This window comes from Pezoporus occidentalis, unplaced genomic scaffold (genome assembly GCF_034315485.1).
Source record: "Pezoporus occidentalis ecotype Australia unplaced genomic scaffold, CSIRO_AGI_Poc_V1 ctg245, whole genome shotgun sequence".
In the NCBI taxonomy this organism is placed as follows: Eukaryota; Metazoa; Chordata; class Aves; order Psittaciformes; family Psittacidae; genus Pezoporus; species Pezoporus occidentalis.
The window spans coordinates 1-26,863 of NW_026914340.1; the positions used below are offsets into that span (position 1 = coordinate 1).

Consider the following 26,863-nt stretch of genomic DNA (forward strand, 5'->3'; position numbering starts at 1 on the left):
CTGCGCATGCGCAATATTTCTGAGCTACTGCGCATGCGTCACCGGTCTTGACCTACTGCGCATGCGTACCGATCACGACCTACTGCGCATGCGTACTTTCCAGGAGCCAGTGCGCATGCGTACAGGCTTCGGAGCTTCTGCGCATGCGCAACATTTCTGAGCTACTGCGCATGCGTCACCGGTTCTGCCCTACTGCGCATGCGTACCGATCACGACCTACTGCGCATGCGTACCGATCACGACCTACTGCGCATGCGTACTTTCCGGGTGCCAGTGCGCATGCGTACAGACCTACTGCGCATGCGTACATGCATCAGAGGTTCTGCGCATGCGCAACATTTCTGAGCTACTGCGCATGCGTCACCGGTCCTGATCTACTGCGCATGCGTACCGATCACGACCTACTGCGCATGCGTACCGTTCCACGACCTACTGCGCATGCGTACTTTCCGGGAGCCAGTGCGCATGCGTACATTCGTCAGAGGTTCTGCGCATGCGCAATATTTCTGAGCTACTGCGCATGCGTCACCGGTCCTGACCTAGTGCGCATGCGTACCGATCCGCGACCTACTGCGCATGCGTACTTCCCAGAAGCCAGTGCGCATGCGTACAGGCGTCGGACCTGATGCGCATGCGCAACATTTCTGAGCTACTGCGCATGCGTCACCGGTCCGATCACGACCTACTGCGCATGCGCAATATTTTTGAGCTACTGCGCATGCGTCACCGGTCGTGACCTACTGCGCATGCGTACCGATCACGACCTACTGCGCATGCGTACTTTCCAGGAGCCAGTGCGCATGCGTACAGGCTTCGGAGCTTCTGCGCATGCGCAATAATTCTGAGCTACTGCGCATGCGTCACCGGTTCTGCCCTACTGCGCATGCGCAATATTTCCGATCTACTGCGCATGCGTCACCGGTTCTGACCTACTGCGCATGCGTACCGATCACGACCTACTGCGCATGCGTACTTTCCGGGAGCCAGTGCGCATGCGTACATGTGTCAGAGGTTCTGCGCATGCGCAATATTTCTGAGCTACTGCGCATGCGCAATATTTCTGAGCTACTGCGCATGCGTCACCGGTCCTGACCTACTGCGCATGCGTACCGATCACGACCTACTGCGCATGCGTACTTCCCAGGAGCCAGTGCGCATGCGTACATGCGTCGGAGCTGATGCGCATGCGCAACATTTCTGAGCTACTGCGCATGCGTCACCGGTCCTGACCTACTGCGCATGCGCAATAATTCTGAGCTACTGCGCATGCGTCACCGGTTCTGACCTAGTGCGCATGCGTACCGATTTGCGACCTACTGCGCATGCGTACCTTCGCAGAGAGACTACGCATGCGCTAAGGACTCTCTAATCTACTGCGCATGCGTACATGCGTCGGATTTACCACGCATGCGCTCTAAGCTCCTTAGCTACTGCGCATGCGTTCTTCCCTGGAGCTAGTGCGCCTGCGTACACGCCTCCGACTTTCTGCGCATGCGCAATGTTTCTGTGCTACTGTGCATGCGTCATCCCAAAGACTTACAGTGCATGTGTACATGGTTTTGTGTTTGTTGTGTTTTTTTTTTCTGCTCATGCGCTAGACGTGTATCGTTCCACGAGGTACTGCGCATGCGCTCGTCATTAGAGCACGCATGCGCTTCCTTTCTCAGACAGACGACGCATGTGCTAGGGATTCCAAATCTATTGCGCATGCGCAATGTCTTTGTCCTATTACGCATGCGCCTATCTTTTTTTAACAGATTATATTGCGCATGCGATAAACTTTCCGAGCTTCTGCTCATGCGCTAAGATGTCCGAATCTAATGCGCATGCGCTTAGGATTTTGGAAGGACTGCGCATGCGGTGAAATTTCTCAGCTACTGCGCTTGCGTTGCCGTTTCTGTGGTAGTGCGCACGCGTACCCCGCCACGCCTGAGCTACTGCGCATGCGTTATGTCTATCGCGCTACCGGGCATGCGCCTTTCTTATAGAGCTTCTGCGCTTGCGCTGTTCTGTTCCTGCTGTTGCGCATGCTTACGTGCTGCGCATGCGCTAATGTGCGGTCGGTAAGGCGTGCGTGCGCGCGCGGTGCTCCGGTGCCGGTCGGTGCGGTGGGGATGGCGGGCAGCGGGAAGTCCTTCCTGTCCGAGGCGGGCTATGGTGAGCAGGAGCTGGACGCTAACTCCGCCCTCATGGAACTGGACAAAGGTGAGGCCCCGCGGGGCTGGGGTCGCCTGCCTCGTAGGGTTTGCCGTGAGCGTCGTCGGCTTGCGGTCTCTGAGGGGCGGTGTCGTCCCGGGCTGCGGTCCCCAGGTGCCGGGAGGTGGGTTTTGTACCGTGAGCGGGGGGTGGAGAGGGGCCTGGCTGGGAAGGAGTGTCGGCGTGTCGGATCTGCAGTGATCGCTGATGTCTCGCTTAGGTCTGAGGTCTGGGAAGCTCGGGGAGCAGTGCGAAGCCGTCGTTCGTTTTCCCCGGCTCTTCCAGAAATACCCTTTCCCCATTCTCATTAATTCAGCTTTCCTGAAGTTGGCTGATGTGTTCAGGGTCGGGTGAGTAGCATCGGGCTGTCTTTTATCTATAGCAGTGTATCCGGTCTTGCGGCGCTGCTGCACGGGAGCTTGGGCAGCTGTGGGGTTTTTTTCTACACGCGTGATAATACTGCTACACTGAGGACGAGTTGTGCTCGGTTGAAGCTTGCTTTCTCTGTCCTTAGTTGGGCTTAAGTGTCTCTGAGTTATTGGTGACCCGGTTCTTTTCCATCTGTCCTGACAGGAGGATTCACTTGCTGGTTGGTGTTAATTCTACTCCAAAGACACGTTCCAGTTTGTTGTTAATAAATAGGGGAATGATGCTATGTGCAGGTTCCGTCTCCAAGGAATGTTAATAACGAAGGCCAAAGCGTAGCTTTGGCAAGTGCCTGATGTGTAAATAGTGCATGTGGTGGAATTGGAGCTGTTTTGTCATCGCTTACAAGGTTATCTGTTGCCGTTAGCTCAAGGAAGGAGAGGAAATTCACTCACACCTGGCAATGGCAATTAAACTTTTCCGGGTGTGCTTTCCTATCACGTTTTTATCTCTTAAGTGTGCACAAAACAGGTGCCCAGTGTCTGAAGGGGGCTACAAGGACACTGGAGGCGGACTGTAGCGACAGGACAAGGGGTGATGGGTTCAGACTGAAACAGGCCAAGTTCAGGTTAGATCTAAGGCAGAAGCTCTTCCCTGTGAGGGTGCTGAGGCGCTGGCACAGGGTGCCCAGAGAAGCTGTGGCTGCCCCATCCCTGGCAGTGTTCAAGGCCAGGTTGGACACAGGGGCTTGGAGCAAGCTGCTCGAGTGGGAGGTGCGCCTGCCCGAGGCAAGGGGTTGGAACTGGATGAGGTTGAAGGTCCTTTCCATCCCATCCCATTCTATGATTTTACGATTTGCATACGCTCTCCTCCCTCGTGTCAGTGAGTTAATTTCCCTGAAACTGGGCCTGATTTTGACACTACCTGTACTAGAAGGTAAAACACCAGTGTGGCCATAGTCTCTTTTTTATTCGATTAGTCAAATACAGTGTTTCTAAAGCATAGACCTTTCCTTGTTTTAATTTACTCTTGGAAGATTGTTTTGGTTTTTATGATACTTTCCTATTTAGAGTGCTTGAATATTTATTCTAAAGCCGCCTGATAAAGAAACGTGTGTGCAAACGTGCGTGTCTCCTAACAGAAACAACTTCCTGAGGCTCTGTGTGCTCAAAGTTACGCAGCAGAGTGAGAAGCACTTAGAGAAGATCCTAAATGTGGATGAATTCGTCAAAAGAGTTTTCTCCGTAATTCACAGCAATGATCCAGTTGCTCGGGCCATTACGCTTCGGTATGTAATGACATTAATGAACCTCATGTTCTTAGTGTGCTGGTCTGGAAGAGCAAACTACTGTCAATGAAGTTTAGGAGGCATTTTCTACGTTGCTCGTAGAGTGAAAAAGCAAAGACTTTGTCTTTAATGGTGGTGAATGATAAAGATCTGAGATCAGAAGAGCGAGGTTATCAACCGCTGGCAACGGCGAGAGCTTTGTGGATGGCTTCGGGCAAACCGGGATTTGCAGCCCTGAAATGTTGTGTTCTGAGGAGAACAACGAACCTCTTTTATGCATAACCCAGAGAGTAGCTGCATGTAATATATCCTATGTTGCCCGTGGTATAGTTAGGCCAGGGCCAAAAGGAAAGTGTTTCCTTACATGTCAAAATTGGTATGCTTCCATCTGTGTCTCATTAATGGTTCTCATAGATGTTTACTGCTTGCTGGTCTCTGGTCGGTAACTTCGAAAGAAGTGCCATTGTATTGTTGATTGCTTTGGACTTCCTGCAATAATATAAAGAAACCAGTAAAATTAAGCTGTCTTTTCACGTCACTGTCCTGCTGCCTTGGTGTCTGCGTCCAACAGTGTGCAACATTAACATCTTAACTGCATCTTCCAGCTCCTGTGCACGCGAATTCAAATGTGAAGACAGAGCCTTTCTTTCTCCCTTTGTATTCTCTTCTTCAGTCCATCTAGAACTGTTACTGATGTCACTGTTGAAGGATGGGAGGCATTGACAGGGGTTTGTTTGATGAGCTCCCATGTCCATTTCTTTCTCCTCTCAGTATTTTGAGGATTGATTTATTTATTTATTATGCTTTCATGCTTTGGTGTCTCAGAAATTTGTAATTACAGCATATCTCCATGTTTTATTGTAGTTCCGCTTCAGTATTCTAACGGCAGCTTACAGTTGTTGACTGGTATAGAGGTCTGGCTTTGCAGACTGTCAGAAGCCCCAGGAATCTGCTTAGTCTGAAAAAAAACTTACATTACAAACCAGTTCATGGGATGCCTCGAGTGAAAGGGTAAGATGGCAGTTGCAGCTGAAAATCCTTGTTGATTTGTTTTTGTCTTCCCTAAGTAGCGTCAGTAAGGAAGAATGTGCTGGAAGAAAGATCTGCTCAAACACAACTTGGTGCCTGTGGGATTGCAGTGCTCCATAGCTGTGTGTAAATGCTTGCTTAGAACTCTTGCAAAAAGTACCATCAGTGCAAATCCTGCATTTGTTCTTTAGGAACTGGATTGTGCTCAACCTGCCTGAGAAGTATCCTTGGCATATCGTTAGCAAAGTATAGACTGAGTTACTCCTCCTTTAGCAGTTACACAAAAGGTAATGCGCTATTCCCAGTAATAACTTTATCTCACGTCAGCAAAAGGTCTTGGAAACAAGTGATGTAAATCAGATGCTTGGTTGCTCACGGTAATGCTCTGGAAACTTTGCTTTCTTAGCATGTGGTAAAACTTGCTGAGCGTTTGGAGATTTGTCACTTACTTAGGTTTGCAGTCTGAATTGGGAAGGGAGTTAGAAATGGTGGAAACGCTTCTCTAAATACTGGGGGGAGGGGGGGGTATCCCCCTATACTGCCACATTTCTGAATTTATATCCCATAATGTGCACTTCACGTGTGTCTGAAAAGAGCCATCGGGGCACTTAGCATTAAATCTCTTGCGTTGATACCAGAGCCTGAATGTAAAAGCACCTTACAAAAACTTGTTCTAAGTGCTGTAGTGGGATGTTTCTCAGTGTGCCCCTTTCGAGGTGAAAGGCATCAAGCCGTAATTCATGTTCTGTTAAACCACTGCCATAACCCACATGACAAAACTTGTTACCTTTTAATTCTGTTCCTGCTTTTAGCATTATTGCTCGCTGCAACTGCCTGACAGGAGGATGGAGCTGCCCCAGGGCAGGTTTAGATGGAGCTGAGGAGCAATTCCTGCCCCAGAGGGTGCTCAGGCATTGGAACAGGCTGCCCGGGGCAGGGCTGCAGTCACCGGCCCCGCAAGTGTTCACACAGCGTGTGTGTAGATGAGGCCCTCAGTGCCATGGGGCAGTGGTGGCCTTGGCAGCGCTGGGGAACGGTTGGACTGGATGAGCTTAAAGGGCTTCTCCAACCTGGTTGATTCTATGGTTCTGTTTGTTTGCTTCTGTAATAGGTGTTCAGGAGTGCATGTTCATATCAAAACAGTGTTTTAACCAGCCCTTCTCCGTTTCTGTTTGGCTTCGTCTTGCGTTTCTTCACAATCACTGTTCTTCCTGATCTTGCTGTGATCTCGTTCTGTAGGATGTTGGGCAGCATGGCATCTATCATTCCAGAAAGGAAGAATGCACATCACAGTATTCGCCAAAGTTTGGATTCCCACGATAATGTAGAAGTTGAAGCTGCAATATTTGCTGCTGCCAATTTTTCTGCACAGTCAAAGTAAGATGTCATTTCCGTTTTCAGTTTTATATCGCGGAGAACGGAAGCTCCATTAGCACTGCCATTCACAAAGCTTCGGTACTGCCAACCGTGTCATTTTTAGCAAAACATTTAATTGTGTGTAATAACAAAATTGTAAAGAAATCTGAGCACAACTTTAACAGATATTTATTTTTTCTAAAATAGTAATAGAAAGCTCATAGCTATGGGAATGCAAAGTGGAATAGCAGCTTTAATCAGTGATTATTTTACATAAATCATATTCTGGAACAAAACGTAGTGCTGCGTGTCCCTTCGGCATGTTCTTAGAAGCTTGCATTTGACCGTGCCCGTGTGCAGGGTTTCTAAAAGAGCCTAGATCCTGGCAAGCACTCTTTTGTGAAAGCTTTTATTGTTAAAGCAGAGTGTTTGGTAGGTCAGTTGAGTTTTATTTTGAATGATTTCCCTGTTGTATTTATCTCGCCTGATGCTTTTCCTTTTCTCTACAGGGATTTTGCTGCTGGCATATGTAATAAAATCAGTGAGATGATACAAGGTACATGTGTTATATTGAGTGATAAAAGGGAAAACCTAATTTCCCTGAGAATTCCTTATTATCCTTATGTAAATATTAGATGCTGTTGCCCTTATCCTCAAATGATTCGTGGTTTTGAATTAAATTAGCTAACCGTTAATCTAACGCCTGGCTCTTACATCCTCTTAAAATCTAAGTTCTCAAAACGCCTGTTTGGTAAAGAGTAAAAGCTCATCTATAGCATGATGAGTAAACTTGCATAGGCCTATCACAGGTTGCTTCAGGTGAATTAATCATAGAATCATTGAATGGTTTGGATTGGAAAGGACCTTCAACCTCATCCAGTTCCAACCCCTTGCCTCGGGCAGGCGCACCTCACACTCGAGCAGCTTGCTCCAAGCCCCTGTGTCCAACCTGGCCTTGAACACTGCCAGGGATGGGGCAGCCACAGCTTCCCTGGGCACCCTGTGCCAGCGCCTCAGCACCCTCACAGGGAAGAGCTTCTGCCTTAGATCCAACCTGAACTTGCCCTGTTCAAGTTTAAACCCATCACCCCTTGACCTGTTGCTGCAGTCCCTGATAAATCCTGGTAGCCCCCTTCAGACCCTGGAAGCTGCTCTGAGGTCTCCACGCAGCTTCTCTTCTCCAGGCTGAACAGCCCCAGTTTTCTCAGCCTGTCTGCATATGAGAGGTGCTGCAGCCCCTGCTCATCCTCGTGGCCTCCTTTGGACTTGCTCCACCAGCTCCAAGTCCTCTTTACGTTGAGGGCACCAGAAGTGTCTGTTACCTGCAGTGAAGCAAGGAACAACCTTCTCCAAGAACTGTGGAAGTGCTTGGTACTGCTGTCCTTAACGCTGGTAGCTGGTAGATCGGTTATTTGGAGCTAACGCAGGTGTCTGTACAATCTGCAGTCAGCAGTGGTAGCAATGCAGGCATACTTGGGCCTCGCTAGTGCCAAAAGCTAGTACAAAGGACTAGCACTGCTTATGTTTCTCTTCCCTGTTGCAGGTTTGGCCACACCTGTGGACTTGAAATTGAAGTTGATCCCTATTCTACAGCACATGCATCATGATGCTAGCCTGGCCTCCAGCTCCCGGCAGCTGCTCCAGCAGCTGGTAACGTCGTATCCCTCTACCAAGATGGTCATTGTTACTCTGCACACCTTTACTCTGCTTGCTGCTTCTTCTTTGGTTGACATTCCTAAGCAGGTAATTCTTCCTAATTATGTCTTTCAACTTAAAGTACCTTTAAAAGACCTCAGATTCTAGCTGATGCTGAGTATAAATCAATGGATATGCTGGGATGGTCGCTTCTATGTGCTAGAGAGAAAGAGCACCCCGAAAACTGCTGCTGCTTTCATATTTTTTGCCCTCTCTGCTCCTATTTCCAGATAACCCCATCAAACCCGGGAACCCTTCTTTACAGGTCATGGCCTGTCTTTCTTTAAAACAGTTGAGATTGAAATCAAGCAGGACCTTAACATCAACGCTGACCTACTCTGAAAATATGCAACTTTGCCTGTAGAACCCAGGCTTCACCTCTCACTACTGTGCATTCTCTCAGGTCCTGGGTGTGGGTTTTGCCTTCCTTGCATGCAAGCAAAGGAATATTTCAGTAGCAGAGGATGCACGTTTGAAAATGTATTTCTTGAAGAACTCCGAGGAGGTTGATTCTGTTGCTGTAATTTAGGACTACAAACCAAGGTTGTGGGAAAACAGTGATAGAAAAATACAGTACTTTTATGTTCTGATAGTGTGCTTTGTGGACATGATTTATGTAGCAGGTCTGAACACAGGGAGTTTTGAGACTAACTGTTCCTTGTAGTCATGAACGTCATTGCTTTCCTTCCATCCTGTACAGCTATGAAAGACTGGTGTCGCTGTTAAACCAGTAACATTGATCGGTCTGAAACTTCTTTTTTGACGTGGCTGATTTTTGTATTTCAGAGGATGCTTCGATAGTACCTAATCTAAGCCAACTGAAACAACATTAGAACACTCTATAGGCTTTTCTGGGTGGTTATTCTTTTAATGAGTAAAGAGCGGTGATTTATTACCTTTATGAGGTAGGACTGGTGATTTAGGCTGTATTTCTATAACAGAACAGCCAATGCTGCTTAGAAGTGATATAGCCAGGGTGGGGATGGAAGGCAAAACCATGGCCAGCACATTCATACTTTTTCACGTGCTGGCTAGTCCATCTTTCCATCTCTGTGAAGTTTCAGGAAAAGACCACCACAAGTGTCATTTAATTTGAGATCAAGGCTTCAGAAGGGGTAGGTAGGGGTTGGGTGTGTTTGGGTTTCAGGGTTTTTTTTTGGCAACTACATAGAAGATGTCTGTGTTGCTGTCTGTTAACTGCAGCCACCCAAATTAGCTTCAAATGCCCAGAGTAGTTGCTGGTAGCATATTCACAACAGCATAAGTTTGGTTTCTTTTTTTTTTACTGAGCTTCTTGGAGATATCTTATGGTAGTTCTCAGAATGCCAGAACAGCTTTCAAGGCTTCTCGGGTATGCAGGGTGAGAGAAGATAGAGAAGGATGTTTGAACAAGCAAAGCAGCGTGGTAGAAATCAGCTGTCAGACTATTTTAGCTTGCCATGGCATTACAGCCTAAGCAGCGGTTTTTCCATGTGGTGGAAATCAGACAGATATGGCAAGTTACTTTTGGCTGAGTATGCTCAAAATTCCTTCACAAGTACCTTTAAAAAGCCTTTCCTTCTAGTAGCATCTCTCTTAAACAGTGAGTTTACCTTGTTGCAGATCCAGCTTTTGTTGCAGTACTTGAAGAATGACCCCAGGAAGGCTGTGAAGAGGCTTGCAATCCAAGATCTAAAGTTGTTGGCCAACAAGACACCCCATACGTGGAGCAGAGAAAATATTCAGGTTGGTACATTCTTTTAAGCTATAGTTTGTTACGGAAACTTGCAATTAGTTGCAGGATTCTTTCCAGGAGAGCAATTTTGGAGGTAAACAAACTGTTACAAGGCAAAATAATGATGTATGTCTCTTAGGACTGGAGAACTGTCTTAACATCTTCAGCAATATTTGATCAGTGAGAACTGATAACATTTTTGCAACTGATTTTTAAGTAAGAAATGACTTAGAGTTGGTGCTTCCTAGCGTATGAAGCCCACTGTCCTTTTTCTGCAAGCCGTGTTCTAGATCTACTACTAAAACAGATGCTTCAGGACATGACTTCTGATTTTGATTTCAGTATAGTCTGTTTTGACTCTCAAAACTTTTCACAGCCAACTGCAACTAAACTTTGAGTACTGATAGCTCATGGGACTTCCCTCCCTCTGGATCTTTTCTCCTGCTACTCTTTAGGCACTGTGTGAATCTGCTCTTCACACTCCTTACGACAGCTTGAAGCTGGGCATGCTGTCTGTTCTTTCCGTGTTATCGGGGACCATTGCCATTAAACAGTACTTCAGCACTGCTCCAGGTAAGAAAACAAGATCATATGGTTATCTTTGGCATTTTGGATGCTTTGACCTGTCTGTCTACTGATAATCAGTTTCATCTGAACATTTTGTAGTGTGTTCTGAAAGTGGGTTTGACCTTCAGCATACTAGGTTGGAGTCAGAATGCGTTCATCATATGTAAACTTCAAATGGGATGCTTGTACACCCATGAATAGTCGTGGTCTAAGATTTTCTTCTTGATTTTGTGGTTAATGTGCTTTATGAAAGATTTTCTTACCTTTGGGTCTTATAGGCCCTCAGTGATATGGTTTAGTGGTGGTCTTGGTGATCCTGGGGTAATGGTTGGACTTGGTTATCTTAAAGGTCTTTCCCAACCTGGTTGATTCTATGATCCTTCAACTTTTCTTCATCCAATGAAGAAATGTAATGCCTCCCAAGTGGCTGTCGTGTGTTCTGCTTTGAAACCATGGATTTGCATAGGTTTTGAGTAGCATGAAGACTTAATGGTGTTGAGTGTGGGCTGGCATATTATCCTGGCTCAGTGAAGCTTTGCCACATTTGTGGGAATGACCCGCTTCAGTACCAGTGAACCTTTCGGCCTTGTGACTGTATTTTGAAGAAATAGAGTAGACATTTAAAAGTGATTCGGGGTATCTTGTTCTTAAAATGATGATCACATGGCTTTCTTTTTCTTCTCAAAATCCAGACTGCCCTAATGAGTCACTACAAGCCCAACTACATGGGCTGCAGAAACAGAGAAAAATAGTACATCCTCTTCAGTCATTCTGGCATGTCTTAATATGTTCACCAGCTTTTTTAATGAGACGTAATAATTCTTGAGGCAATACTTCTCCGAGTCCCTGAAACGTCAGGCTTTAGACCCAAATATTCTTTCTAATCTCTAACTTGTACAGTGTTCAGGAACGGAGGGAGAGCCTCTGTGTGTGCAGAAAGAGACGCTTTCATCCTGTCCTTTAGCCATAAGAAAAGAAATAATCCTAAATCAATATAGACTTTCTGTAGAAACGTACTTGAAGAGATCTCTGATGCAATTACGGACTGGGCTGATTTATGTCCTGTTTGCCTTGTCTTTGTTTAGGTACAGCAGCTACAACTGCGAGGTCGTTTGATTTAGTAAAACTGGCACAGGAGTGCTGTTACCATAATAACCGTGGCATTGCAGCTCATGGTGTGAGAATTCTGACTAATATATCAGCCTCTTGTCAGGAAAAAGGTAAATGAAAGCAAGGACAGTGAAATGTGTCTGTTTACAGTTAGGCTTATGCACTTAACATGTGTTAACTGGTCGTGTCTGAGAACCTGTCTGTAAATCTGCCTGATCCTTCATGCTGGTTTGGGAGAATGGGGCCTGTAATCTAGCAGAGAATATTCTGTATGATTTTATGAATGGCTAGAAAGGTTCCATTTTGATTTAGAATTGTTTATCAGCCTTTGAAAACTCTTTGCACAAAGCTTGTTGCAAAAGAATAACAGGGCATTCAGAAGCCTCGGTCCAGAGGCTTACGCCTTACAAATGCCACGGTTGGTGTGGCTGCAGGGTAAGTTAGCCGAGGCATGGAATAGCAGAATTGTTTCTGATCAAAAGAAGGTGAGGCAGAGGTATTAGGAAGATACTGGTGGTGAACGCAACACCGGTCCAAACGTTATAGCACCCGTGGTCAGAAAATGTAACTGAGAACTAACTTACTCTGTTTCTCTTTCCTCAGATCTTCTGCCTTTGGAGCAGGATGCAGTTTTTGGCTTAGAAGCTCTTCTTGTTCTTTGCAGTCAAGATGACAGTCCAGGAGCTCAGGCAACCTTAAAGGTGACATTACTATTGTCTTCCCCTAGCATAGCTGTAAGTTTTACAGTAATATTCCTCTCAGAGGATCACTATAATAAAACATGAAGTTGAACGTGGCATGGAGGTGTCTCTGGAGGACAAAGAATACTGGAGAGAGCTTGCTCTTTGGAGATGGGGATGCAGTGTACATGATTACAACCCTTCTCTATTATTTTAATTTTCCCACTTCATAAGCTGCTCCTGGTAATTTTATCTGGTTATTTTCCTGTAAAGGCTGGCGGTGTGAGAAAGATTAGAATTTCTTGAATTTGTCTTCTCTATTTCTGCAGCCATATGTGCAGATAAGTGTGCCTGGCTTCTTTAGTTTTAAGTAGACATTATGTTCATTGTACCTGTTGGTTGTGTGAGTTGCAGATCACGTTAACTTGCATGGTGAAGCTGGTCAAGTGCCGTCCTCACCTGAGCCAGTCAGTAGTTGAATCCCTGCTGACCCAGCTACACAGCGCCCAGGACGCCGCCAGGATTCTCATGTGTCACTGTTTAGCAGCTATTGCCATGCAGCTGCCTGTCCTAGCAGATGGGATGCTAGGAGACCTGATGGACCTCTATAAATTAATTGGACAATCTGCCACAGATAAAAAACAGGAACTCTTGGTAAGACTTCCTTCTGGTAAATAGGCCTTAGATTCGTAGAGTCATAGAATCAACCAGGTTGGAAAAGCCCTTTAAGCTCACCCAGTCCAACCGTTCCCAAGCACTGCCAAGGCCACCACTGACCCATGGCACTGAGGGCCTCATCTGCACACACGGTGTGTGAACGCGTGCAGGGATGGTGACTCCAGCCCTGCCCTGGGCAGCCTCTTCCAATGCCTGAGCACCTCCAATGCCTGCCTCCCCCTCTGGGGAAGGAGTTGTTCCTCAGCTCCATCTAAACCTGCCCTAGGGCAGCTTGAGGCCGTTTCCTCTTGTCCCATCCCTTGCTCCCTGGGAGCAGAGCCCAGCCCCTCCTGGCTCCATCCTCATGTCAGGCACTTGTAGGGAGCGATCACGTCCTCCCTGAACCTTCTCTTCTCCAGCCTGAGCCCCCCAGGTCCCTCAGCCGTTCCCCATCACACTTGTGCTCCAGGCCCTGCACCAACTTCTATGCAAACTACTGTGGATTGATTTTATTTAAGAAGCCAGCTAAGTCATTTCTTATGTCTGAGTTGATGTGCCAGTCTATAGCCCCTCTCTTCACTTGTGCTTTAGCTTTTGATGGCGTACATTCAATGTTGAAACATCCCATGGCTGGAGCTGAATTATGTATTTTTAAGTGTATTCCATTACATTTTCCAGCAGGTGGCACTGCTTAGACAAATCGAGCTATTGAAATTAATGGGATATCTGTAAAATAATGGTTAGAGAAAAGCAAAATGGCAGTTAGCTCGCTTCATGTCTGGTAACTCTCATGCACATGACTTAATACACTCTTAAGAGAGAAAAATGCTTTTTATCGTGTCTGTTTGGAAATGGATTTGAATTTTAAGAAGGAAATTACAAGCTTCTTGTTACTTCATTCATTGCATTTGAAACATCTCGGTTAAAAGCCACAGTAAAGATTCTTTAAATGAAAGTGACTTTCATCTCCAAGAATGAAGCTACTTAAATAACTACTTAAAAGACCCGTGACTGAGAAGTTCCTCAGTTAAAATGGTTATGTAATCTTCTATGTAGTTTTTGAGTCTAAAATCAAGCAGATCATTTCTGGTAGCTTAGGAGACAGAACTGGCTTTTTCTTTCCCTTTTTAATTTAGCTCCTGCTATATAACCTTCTTCCTCACCATTCTTTATTAGGTTTCTCTCGCCACAGTGATATTTGTTTCCAGCCAGAAAGCTTTATCTTCAGAAATCAAAACTGTTATCAAACAGCAGCTGGAGAATGCCTCCAATGGATGGACAGCCTACAGGATAGCTAGGCAGGCTTCCAGAATGGTAAGTGAAGTACCTGGAGGAAAATGGTTTAGTGCGGTTGGAAGGGTGCTAGTGACTTCTTTGAACTGGAAAAAGAAAATAAGGAACGTGGTAGGACTTGGGAGGAGGAAATGAATGAGGGATTTGGAAACTTCCGTCTTAATTCCCTGGAATGCTGATTAAGATATATGGCATTTAGGGCACTCATCCCATCGGGATGGTTTTTCACTTGTTTTTTGAAATATTTGGAAAGGAAGTAAGTAATGATCTGATACTTTCTTGAGCGCATGCCTAATCTGCATTGTCTAGCTGTTCTTCAGAAGGTGATGCAGGCCATCCTGATGTGTGCTTCTCTTCTTTTCAATGTGATGAAAGGAAGGAAAATATACTGTTTCCCTTTTCGCAGGTGGGGTCAGAATGATGTAGAAACCCTAGTATGAGATGCTGTCGTAAAAGTAAATTTCAGTGTCTGTTTCTCATATTGTTCAATTACCTTGCGTAAATAAGTACTGTACTTATTTAGTATAAGTAAATATACATATAGATGATACACAGGCTGCTATTTCCGTAAAATAAACATTTGTGCTTTATTTATTGTTAGGATTGTCATGATCAAATGATTGGAAGAAATTTCACTGTTTCTAACGTTAAAGTAAGCGTAGTTCTGGAGATGTGACTGTTCTCTTATGTATATTTGTGTCATAGAAATGCACAGCCTTCATGAATGTCCCCTCGTAAAAACACTCTTGTCGTTGCAGGGCAATCATGACATGGCCAGAGAACTATATCAAAGCCTGCTCACTCAAGTGGCATCAGAACACTTCTACTTCTGGCTGAACAGCTTGAAGGAGTTCTCCCACGCAGAACAATGTCTGACAGGTCTGCAGGAGGACAACTACAGCTCGGCGCTGTCTTGCATTGCTGAAGCTTTAAAATCCTATCACAAAGGAATAGCATCACTGACGGTTAGCCCAGATATACTTTAGTGATGATTTTTCTGTATGCTGTAGCATAGAATCACAGACTGGTCTGTTTTGGAAAGGAGCTTAAGATCTAGTTCCAACCCCTCTGCCGTGGACAGGGACGTCTCCCACTAAACCATGTTGCCCCAGGCTCTGTCCAACCTGGCCTTGAACGCCGCCGGGGATGGAGCAGCCACAGCTTCCCTGGGCACCCTGTGCCAGCGCCTCAGCACCCTCACAGGGAAAAACTTCTGCCTTGGATCTAACCTGAACTCCCCCTGTTTCAGTTTGAACCCATCATCTCTTGTCCTGTCGCTGCGGTCCCTGATCTGTTTGGTTTCTGTTCTTAAAACTCTGACAAGTTTTTTGACATCTGCCAGACTCTGAGAGGACTGCAGGGAAGAGCCAGTTGTAGCACACTGCATCTGCCGAGAGAAGATCCTGTAGCTCAGCCAAGTGTGATTAGCTAGACTTCATCACCACCACCCCTTCCTGCCTTGATCAAATCCTGTCATATGATCACACAGACACATCTGTTTTTAAAGTTACAGCACTTTAAAATTTGCCACTCCTTGTTTTGGCTGAATAAACGCTATTGTAATAGTCAAGCCTGGGACTTTGTCTCCATTGGCTGCTACCTTCTCAAGATATGGAGAAGGATTTAATTGTCTTCCTCCCTCCTGCTGAGTTCATGTTGCTTTCTCTTTGACCATGGAATCCTGTGGAATCCTAACAACAAGGCAGCGCAAGTTTACTAGGAGGAGGGAGGACAATCAAATCGGCAGAATTCAGATGGTACCTGCTTTTCTGCAAACACTTTCTGTTTCTCTGGAGTGGCAAAAATAGCAGGAAGCTGTGTGATGGCTGAGAATGTCAACAAAAAACCCCTTTAATGAATATGGACCAGCTCTTACTGTGAAGTTGCTTCTTAGCAAAAGACAGTCCAGCTTCACACAATAATTTCATATTTTATTTTCCATGAAGGAATCTTTATGTGCAGTTCCTTGTCTTTTGAGTTAGGCTGCTTTTTTTTCAGTTACTGGAACTGTCAAGTGCTTTGACAATCCAGATGTTATTGTTTAATAAGGTTCAGATACTACTGCTTATTAATAAATATTCCTCAAGAGGCAGGAAGGACGTAAGTTTTACACCTTTGCCTTCTGAGAGGAAGCTATATTATTCCTGAAGTATTTGTCTCAACTTGTTGGCTGAGTGAACAAGACTTGTAATTCACCATTTCAAGGTTTCTTTAATGTCTAAAAGACATTGAGGGGGAGACCTCGTGTAATTAGATTTTAATATTTAATAGAGGCAGGAAAATAACTGGCTTCACTAGGTCATTATTTGAGTCAGTAATTTCATGAGCCTTTCCCAAGGGTTTGGGGTGTTTTCTGTTAAAGGATTCCTGTCCTCATCAACCCTGCTGACTTCATTTCCTGGTTGCACATAGTGCTTTGCTGTGTGCGGTACCTTCCCTGTGGGTTGTTGTGGTCCAGCGGGGTAAGTACAGGTTTTTGAAGGCTAGAGAAGAGGAAGTGGGGTTTATAGCTGGCTGTTGCATCGCTCTGAACAAATTCCTAACCTTGCGTGTACCAGTTGTAAAAGGAGCCAGTCACTGCTTGCATCTGCAGCACCCAGCATCTCAAAGGGAAGCGGAGTGTAATGTGCACATAATAGTCTCACTGCTGAAGACCTTTGCTGTCTCTTCCCTCTGAGTTTAGCTTTACTGTCGCTACTGTTCCAGTGTAGGGCATGACTCCGCACTGTTGGTACTGTAGAGCACTGTTAGTGCATATGATGAGCCCTATGTAGCTGTCCACTTTGTAGCCGTAAGACTCTCTGTCAGTAAATCTGTTGTAGATGTTCACTCAGCCCAGTTCAGCAGTGATGAAATACTCATCAGAAGATTTCTCAATGCCTTCTTGATAGGCATGCAACTGTCTGTCTTGCACTGCTCTGTGCAACACGTTCTGTCACATGAGTTAGTCCACTTGAGGAGGAAGTCCCATTACTTTATGGATGCTGCAGGGAGGGCCGGGTCTTGTCATGGAGCAGATTGACCACAGTCCCCACCTGTCTCTCTCTGTGTACTTGCTTGTATAGTTAGTGAATTTTGACTAGGACCTGCTCTTTCTTGCCCAAAACGTGAATCTCATTTGGTAGCACTGTGCTTTTTTTCACTGCTGGCAGTCTAGTGAAGATACAGTACTTGAACAAAGCACTAAAATAACCACTGATTAAGTAGTGTTAACTCCACATAACGTTGATAAGAAGTGGTTCTGTTGAAGGGCTTGGCTGAGCCAGAGAACTCTGCCATTTTCTAGAAAGAATTGCAACTCATTGATTTTCCGTGGCTTATAGGGGTAGCAGATAAGGTAAATTGAGTATTAATGAGACAAGCTTGTCTTTCCATTTGCAAGAGTCAAGTCCAATTTGTGCTACTAAAAATGTCTGGATTTTCTGCTCTAAGTGCTGGTACTTTACTGTCTGTAAAAGCCTGTGGTCTCTGTGGAGCAATTACAGTGCAGTGAGGTCTCCTACAGAGGGTTTCCCGATACCACCCTTGCAAAATCAACTGAAAAATTTCCATTCAAAAGGGCTCTCTTCTGCTTTTTTTTAATGCCCTTGCAGAGGAGAAAGCAAAGGAGCTGGTTGGAAGGGCTGAAGCAGCCTTGTTTGCTTGAAATCTAGCTCAGTAGTTTAAAGTGGTTGCAATTGGCTGGTTTCTTCTCTTCAGTCAGTAGTGAGCCAGTTCGTAGATGTTTTGCGAGTTTGCTGCTTTCCTGTTGGCAAAGAAATGGATCTTCATAAGGTTTTTGGAATGGGTTATAACTTCTTGCTTTTCAGCAGTAACCTTTTCTGTTGACGAATGACAAGTACAGGAGATGGTGTGCATGGGTTTAACAAGCTGCCGTTCTCTGAGTAAGAGACGGTCCCAGTGCTTTGTTTTACAGAAGGCTTTTCCCCCTCCTAAAGAAAAAGGTGTACTCAAAATCCAGCAGTGTAAGAAAAATTGGTGGATTTCTGGCCTAACTAGTATGAAATATCGGGTACTGCAGTTTACCCCCGTCTTGGGAGTCCTGAGGTGTCACAGATGCTTCACACATCAGATAAAGTCTTAGGGAGGAGTTTCACAGGACTGCATCTTCTAAACAACGACAGCATGTCTGCCCTCCTGGAGTTCTGTTATTTACTGCTCTTAGTTGTCACTGAATTCTCTCTCTTGCCTGCATCAGATGCAAGGTTGAGTGCCTTTGTAATGTTCCATTTCACAAAATGCACAAGGTTATTGCCCCTTCCTCCCACTGCAGGTAACTTCAGCCAGTTCCTTCTCTTCTGGCTGATGCAGGGAATCACTTTGTCAGTCCTTGTGCTTCCCTTCCAATTCAGTGTGCTCTCTCTTATGGAGAAGGACTGTCTGGACTAACGTCATCTGACTAATGGCTTGGCCTTGGTAAAAGAGGAAATAGGTGCCCCAGTAGCGTTGTAACAGCTTGAGTCACATTTGTTACAAGGGTGATACACTTGAAATAGGGATTAATAATTACTTCTGTGTTGTTTATATTCAGTATGATTTTACATTGAGCAAATCTCTCAAATGTGTTTTAAACCAGCAGCTTTTAGAATTGAATTCAGTTGTGGGATGAGACAGTTCAGTGCCATTGATTGCAATGTTATTTTATCATGGTTGCTTTTGACCTAGATTGCCAACATTCCTATTGCTGTGTTTCAGGCTGCCAGTACACCACTTAATCCGCTGAGCTTTCAGTGTGGATTTGTGAAACTCAGGATTGACCTTATGCAAGCTTTTTCTCAACTTATTTGTACCTGCAACAGCCTCAAAACAAGTCCACCACCAGCTATTGCCACGACGATCGCTATGACATCAGGAAACGACCTCCAGAGGTGTGGACGCATCTCTAACCAGGCACGTGTTCTTGTTCCACTCTTGTGTTTGCCATGAATTTTGCTTCTCAGCAAACATAGCTGATGAAAGGAATGAAAAGTGGTAGTGGATAGTTTTGCTAAATAGTGAGCCTTGGTTTTCACCTACAGTTATACAAATGTCTGCCTGTAACAGGCACTATCATGAAGTTATGTACGTGTGTTTTCTGATACATTCATGCGCTCAGCTTCCAAGATACGCACGTAGTAAGCCCCTTGGCAAGCTCAAACTTGCAGGAAGACCTTTCACACCTTGTTTTGAAACAGCTCAGATACTGTGATTACACTAACAAAGCATATATAATTTAGGATCCTATTGCAACCTCTTTTTGGTGAGCGTTGGCAACAGGCTTGCTACTGTACAGAGCACCAAGGCAGTCTGCTTCTATAATGCATGTAGTCTGCAAGAAGGCATCAGTGGGTAGCCTTTGAAGGAGCAGTTTGATTTACCTTAGGGGATGGTGGAGGTTGTTGTTGGGGTTTAGAGGTTGTTCGGTTTGTTTTGCTTTATTTTTTGCCCACGGAGGGTACATTGGTGCTGTGTTACAGGAAGAAATACCAGTTTAATGCGTGGATAACAGCCTAGTGACTTTTATCTGTGTGAAGAAGCAAGAACTTGGTTTATCTTGCTAGAGTATGCTGGACTGGGGGGGGGGGGGGGGGGGGGGGGGTTGGTTTGTTTTGCTTTGATTTGGGGTTTTTTTTGACTACCAGCATTGCCTCTGTAGATGAAGCACTCAATGGAGGAATTCCGGAACCTGGCTACCCGCTACGGAGAGCTGTATCAGGCATCTTTTGATGCCGACTCAGCAACTCTAAGGAATGTAGAACTGTATCCTTTTAAAAACCTTAGGATTTCATAGACTCAACCCGGTTGGAAAAGACCTTTAAAATCATCCAGTCCACCCGTCCTCCAGCACTGCCAAGGCCATCACTAACCCATGGCACCGAGGGCCTCTTCTATATGGTTTGTGAACACTTGCAGGGACAGTGGCCCTGGGCAGCCTGTTTCAATGCCTGAGCGCCCTCTAATATGTTGACTTCCCTTCTCATGTGGACAGAATGATACTGAACAATCCTGTTTTCTACAGAGACCAGCACAAAATCATTTTGAAACAGTAACATAAAAATTAGGTACTTGTTGCTTAAAACCTATTTGGAAATAAACATTGCCATACTATTACTTGGGATTGCTTTATGAAGAAGTTAGGACACAAAAATTGCAACAGCATAAAATCGGGGATTTTCATGGTTCTTGGTTCGTTTACTAAAGGAGTAAAGACTGTAGGATTACTTTGCAGAAGGTAGAGAAGTAAGTCCAGTAACCATACTGCATTTCTTGGTTCAGGTGCAATCCTTCTAATTCTTTTAACTCCTTAATATTAATGTCAGACAACAGCAGAGCTGCCTGTTGATTTCACATGCAATAGAAGCTCTGATTTTGGATCCAGAATCTGCAAAGTAGGTCTGATAGTTAACTCCTTTGCTGTTCATTTCTAAATCCCTGGGGGCTTTAAGCCTAGGAATTCAAAGAATGCTCAGAAGGTTTCTCACTAGACCCTTCTAATTCCACTCTGGGCAGGCTTGAGGACCTGGTGCTGCTGTGCTGTACCTGGCAGGCTCTAGGGACTGTGTTTTGGGTTCCACATTTCTTCTGATTTTCTGTGGGGAGTACTGTGCTGGGCATGTTTTAAATATAGGCTTACATTAAAATAAACCCCAACTTTTAATCTCTTCTTTAGCCACCTATTTCAGCTTGTGTCATTCTGTGTTGGCTCCCATACCTACTGTTTGCACTTGGAAGCACACATCGATTTCCTTTAGAGTCCTGCAAACATACGCACCAAATTAGTTTAATCTCTTAATGTAAGCCCATGACATCTGACTCTTTTTTTTAACTTTGAACTTATACCCACTGGGAAATGAAGTTCCTGTGAATCGAGTCCCTCTTTAAAACTCCCAGGCTGAGATTAAATTGAAGATAATGTGGATAAACATAGCTTTAAATATGTGATTTTTATAACTGAAAGTGAACATCAAAGCGATTGTCCTACTCTGTATGAATTAAGCATTCTTAGAAGGTGTATTGATCAGACTTGTAAAAAGGATGAAGCTGGGGACTTCAGAACATTAGGTGTATAGGAGATGGAATTGTATCCAAGGCATGAGATTACAAACTTCCAGATTTAGTCTTAACTCTGGCATTCTTGCTTTTCCTTGAGCTGTGAGACTTCTAAAAGCATTAGAAACACCACAGGCTTGAATAAAAGGTAGGGGTATTAAGTGTGCTGAGCCTGTTAGACCCCTAAATGCTTCAAGTGAGAAAGGATGGGGACAGAAGATGGGGTAAGATGTAGTTAGAGGTTTAAATGTAATGGGCAAGTCTTATAGTGGAAAAAAAATACAGAAACAGAGTAAACAGTTTGAACAGTTATTTCTTGATGAATTTTGAGTTGTAATAGGGGATGGTCTTGTTGGGTCTGTTTGGGAATAAGCCTCCCACGTTACAAAGAGGAAAGTATGTCAGACACAGTGAAAAGTTTTGGGCTTTTTAAGTTTCCAGGAATACAGCTCGAATGGAACAGCACATGTTGAGAGTGAATATGAAAGAAGAATGATGTCTGTATTTAATCATGTACTGGAAGAAGTGGAATCCCTCAACAGGAAGTATGCTCCTGTGTCTTACTTGGCAAGTAGTGGTTTTAAATGTATATTCTGTAGACAAACCTTCCAAAACCTCAGCAGCTCCGTGTGTCTTTAGCAGTCAAGAAACTGAAGGACACGCTTAAGGTAAGCTTTTACTGGCATAAACAGTCTGTAGTGTCCAGCACTAGCCTACTTCAGTCTCTGAGCTGCTGGCAGTTCATACTGTGTTTTGTGAGTGTAGCATTTCTCTTATCAATGCAGGTCATCAGAGAACACAAAGTAAACTGCTCTGAATGCAAACCAGTGAGCTGATAACGTACTTCCTTACAGGGCTAGTATGGTTTCATCTCTTAGTGAACATCATAAAGCTGTAGTGCACGTTGATGGGAACAAGGTAGTTCATTTGTCATGGCTGGCATCTGTTTGCGTAGTTTCTAAATTCAACAGTCTTTACCAATCCCAAACACAATGAGGAGTGAGTTGTGAGAACCATAGAAAAGGTAAACCCTGTAAACTCAGTTGTCACTAGCTCCAGGCAGCTTGGTGACTTCAGTAGCACTACCTTGGCTCATGTGAGCCAGAAGTACAGTATAGTGTAGTGAGGGAAGAAAGAGGAGACAGGAGGCTTAAAACTTAATTGTTGCACCACATTAAGTTTGTGGTGCTTGCAGGGACTTGTTTGCTTGGAGGGGAATTGTTGTATATTTGAGGTGTTGGGTGTGAGTGTTTCAAGCGGATCCTACTCTGCTGACCCTAACACTATGACCGAAATGACTTGGATTGTCCTTTTCTTGGCCTCGTTGTTCTTTCCAGAGCAGAATACCTTCTTCATAAAGGGCAGAACATAAAAAGAGAGGCTGAATGTAGTCATAAAATCATAGCATGGTTAGGGTTGGAAAGCACCTTAAGATCATGTAGTTCCAAAAAGGCTGTTGTCCTATGGCTGTATCAATATATTTCTGGACTTCCAGTGGAAATTACTGCAGTTTCAGTCCCTCAAGCGTGTTTCTTTCCCCTATGCTATGAATGATGTATTTTTCTCAATGGTTTGGCTCTGTTTCTTGCAGCATACAGCTTGTCTGTGCAATGCTGTTATTGCATTGTTGAAGGTGCCCCTTTCATTTCAAAGGTACTTTTTTCAAAAGCTGCAGTCCACAAGTATTAAGGTAAGTACTGCTCAAATGTGGCCTGAAATCTCTCTTTGTAGAGTCTGCCTCATGAGAAAAGCCTCCCTGAAGGCACAAAGCTTTGGCATTTTTAGTGAAGATTCTTAACTGCAAAGAGCGTCTGGGGTTATCTGTTAGGAATAACATGAATCATATGTACATATGGGCATTAAGAACCACTAGACTGTGATTTAGGCAAGTAGGACTCGTTTCTTTGACTGCAAAGCCTTAAAGAGAAAATCTAACTGGAACTGGTGATGGTTTTGGGTCTGCAAAGCCAAATAGCGGTCTAGTCCTGGGAAGGCAATTATGATACATTTGTATTGTTTTTCCTTGGAAAAGCAACGTTTACTATCTTGGGAGAAAATGGTAATGTTTCTCTGGTGGCTGAGTAAGAACGGCTCTATGTGACCTGCGGTGGTCACCATTTACTCAAGTGCTCCTTTTGGCTGGAAAAGGGAAAGCCTTAAGATTTTTACTATTAATTCTTATTGCATTTTACTTCTTTGTTCAGCTTAGTATATACTTCCCTGGGTTATTTTGTAGAAGACTTCATCCACTTCTCTTGAAGAGGTGCAGTTAATGAAACTGATAGACCACAGCTGGTACTGGTGTTGGTGCTTGTTAGGTATGATAGTAATGATCCTCAGATAGAAGTTTTGTGTTTCCATTTGCTGGCTTCCCTTCCAAACCCCTCCTTGGAATTTTCTCTATAAGAAGGCGTTCTGTTTCATCCTGGAATTGTATTTGCTTTCCTGGAGGTATAAAATCACATTTGTAGCCTGTTTTCTTGTGTTTTAGCTTGCTCTATCCCCATCTCCGAGGAACCCAGCAGAACCCATTGCGGTACAGAACAATCAGCAGTTGGCTCTAAAGGTGGAAGGGGTGGTTCAGCATGGGTCTAAACCAGGCCTTTTCCGTAAAATCCAGTCCGTCTGCCTGAATGTCTCTTCAGTGCTGCAGAGCAAATCTGGACAAGACTATAAGGTACATAGACAGAATAGAATCAGGAGTCTTAAGCGTTCTTGCTGTTTTTTCCTGCTCTTTTTTTGCCTGTGGTTTAGCAGATTTTCAGGTTGAAATGAATGGGTTCTTCTGTGATCCTCTTACTCTGAGCAGTTGACATTCAAGCCCGTGCCAGACTCAGGCATAGTGTTATGAGATTTTTAGGCCTGCTGTATGCTGATGTGTTTTTAGTAACAGCTTTTCCAAACGAAAGTGTCTTTGTGATGCTCAGAACAAGTCAGGAATCTGCTTGAAATTGGGGGAAATTCAGCCTAGGTCTATACCATGTTAAACTGCAAAGGGGAAAAGGCAGATTATTCTCTACCATGTAGACTCTAGAACTTCTTTATCCTCATTTTAAGGGTAGATTTTTCCATTTGTTTATGGAAAGTGGGAGGACATGCTGTCCGAATTAAATAGCACCTGAGGAGATGCGTATGAAACACGAGTCAACAGTCCTGTCAAAGACTGCATGTTCAGAAGTTACAGTTCTGCTAACGTATGTCGTTTAATGAGAAGCCTGTTTTGGTGGGTTTGGGGTGGCTGTGTTTGTTTTGTTGTTTGGTTGGGTTTTCTTGGGGGGGGGGGGAAGGAAAAAGTTGCTTCTAAAAGAAGAACAGGACTAGGAAGTGTGTAATGTTTATCTGACTTGTTTAGTCTGTGGAAAACTAGAACCTCAGGGAGAAACAGACGTGTTAGCTACCTTGCTTTTGTGAATAGGTATCAAAAGAACGCATTCATCAATGATGAAACATGTCAAGCTGATTCAGACAAGCACATGCATTGGTTAGGAAAACGGAGGACAAAGATTTTTCTCTGATCTCTCTCCATTTCAAATGGAGAGGAGAAAACTTACTTGAATAGGTTTCTACAAAATGGAATTTTAACCTTCCATGTGTTCTCAGATTCCTATTGACAACATGACCAATGAAATGGAGCAGAGGGTGGAACCACACAACGACTACTTCAGCACTCAGTTTCTGTTAAACTTTGTGATACTTGGCACCCACAACATCACAGTAGAGTCCTCTGTGATAGATTCAAATGGTATTGTCTGGAAAACTGGGCCTAAAACAACAATTTTTGTTAAGTCTCTTGAAGATCCATATTCCCAGCAGGTTCGTCTTCAGCAGCAGCAAGGACAGCCGCCATCGCAGCAGCAACAGCAGAGAACAGCCTACTCACGGTTTTAATTCCCTGAAGGGACTCTATCCTGGTCAATGGCATTACAGCTTTTCTTGGACACTTCTTTTTGGTTTTTGACAGACCTACAATTTTAACCTTCTCCTACAAAATCTCAGATGCCGACTTGTGCTTTTTAAATGGTGTCGGATAAATCTGAACTTGATTCAGCAGAACCAACTCTATTCACATTTCCTTTTAATGTAAGAACTTTTGCCCCATCACTTCTGTTGACAGATGTGCGGCAGCAAGCTCCACAAACTCTGACAGCAGAGGACACTAAGAGCCCTTTGACTGGTGCTGTCTTTGAGGCACATAGGTTCTAATGTTAGGCTCATGGGATATCAGTAAAGACTTTGGCTAGTTACATGGAACTGCGTGTAATACCAAGTCTGTGTCTCTTGATGTGAAGGAATTAGCAGGAATATCCACAGGCTTGGGTTTTTTTTTGTGTCATTTTAGTAGCAGCTTCTAGTAGGATGTTTATTGCTACAATTCAGGAGCACTCAATTCACTCAATGCATACATCTGAAAGGAAAGAAGTTGTGGCTCACTTCTCGTATGTAGTTGTAGAGGGAGTTGCTGTCTGGGGAGTCTTACAAGAGGCAGAGTTTTACAGGTGGGAACAATAATTGTTTCTCAGATGATACAGAAGAGATTACTGTGGTGTTTTTCAATCTTGCTGCATTTTGGAAGGCTTTGGTTTTGTTGGGTGTTTTGTTTGTTCTTTGAAAATTGCAGTCGACATTTGTTGTAACTGCTTTGTTTTAAAAAAGGAATTTTATATACCAAAGCTTTGTCATGTTGTGTACTCTTTGACCAGCTCAGTCAATCTTCACTGAAGGAGAATTTTGCCAGTACTAGAAATTGATTCGGGATAATTTGGGGAATATGCTGCTTCATACGTAGTTCTTGTGCTTCTTTTGAGACGTAAAAGGCTGAACTCTGCCTCTGTCTGGACTCCCAGGCAATAGAACGTATAACGTGTCCTTCACTTGGTCCTCGTAAATAATCACTGCTTACCACTTTGCAGGAAAGTAGGACCCAATAGAATGGGAGGAGGAAGAGGCTCTTCCTACAGACTTCAGTTTGTAAATGGCTTAGTTAGTACCTCTCATTGGAGCGTAAGTTTTCAGTTACTTAGTAAGTTCCTAAGATACTGTTACTACTTCAAGTTGATTGCACTGTAGAAGCTGACTAGAGCTTGCAGATTCAGCTTGCCTTACATGCAGGGAATAGGATAATGAACTGTTCGAAGCCTGGGTTTCTGTGGCACAGCTGGATGAAGAATTGTTTTTGCTCCATTTTCCCATAATAGTTGCTTAAGAAATCAACTTTCTTCCTCTTGGCTTGGGACTAACAAAGAATTGGAAGTGGTGACACTAGGTTTTGTAATAGCTTGGTCATGCTGTGATACTGAGCAGGAAAGGTAATTGGGATGCAAAGTGGAAAAGAAGACTCAAAATCAGTGGAAAATTCAGCAGCATCCTTCTTATATCTGATTTTTATTTTGTGCTGGGGATGGAAACTATCCCTGCCCTTCAGGCTGCCTGAGGGAAGTGGCAGTTGCTTTCCCCACCTGTGTGGTTACTTTGTTTTTTGTGTGTGTGTATGTAGAGAATCGCAGAACAGTTTGGGATGGAAGGGAGTTGCAAAGCTCATCAAGGCCAACCCCCTGCAATGAGCAGGGACATCTTCAACTCGATCACGTTACTCAGAACCACATCCGGCCCGGCCTGCAATACCTCCAGGCACCAGGGATGGGGCATCCAGCACCTTCCTGGGCAGCCCGTGCCAGTGTTTCACCATCCTTATTGTAAAGAATTTTTTCCTCACATCCAGCCTGAATCTCCCTCTTCTAGTTTAAACCCACCACCCCTCGTCCTGTCACAACAGGCCCTGCAAAAAGTCTCTCCCCATATTTCTTAGAAACCCCTTCTAAGAACTGAAAGGCCACAATAAGGTCTCCCTGGAGCCTTCTCTTCTCCAGGTGAACAACCCTAACT

General features: G+C 44.4%; 1 protein-coding gene across 1 annotated transcript; it reads left to right on the forward strand.

Moving 5' to 3' along the window:
- Nucleotides 1-2,110: 2,110 nt before the first annotated feature.
- INTS7 (integrator complex subunit 7) lies at nt 2,111-25,033 on the forward strand. The gene is made up of 20 exons (XM_062622697.1): nt 2,111-2,205; nt 2,417-2,546; nt 3,704-3,850; nt 6,119-6,256; nt 6,745-6,791; nt 7,779-7,978; nt 9,533-9,655; nt 10,100-10,217; nt 11,297-11,431; nt 11,925-12,022; nt 12,416-12,655; nt 13,835-13,972; nt 14,710-14,916; nt 18,647-18,841; nt 19,587-19,690; nt 20,251-20,319; nt 21,415-21,547; nt 22,572-22,670; nt 23,472-23,657; nt 24,581-25,033. The coding sequence occupies exons 1-20, from the start codon at nt 2,115-2,117 to the stop codon at nt 24,866-24,868; spliced, it is 2,886 nt and encodes a 961-aa protein (XP_062478681.1). The 5' UTR covers nt 2,111-2,114; the 3' UTR covers nt 24,869-25,033.
- The last annotated feature ends 1,830 nt before the right edge of the window (nt 25,034-26,863 follow it).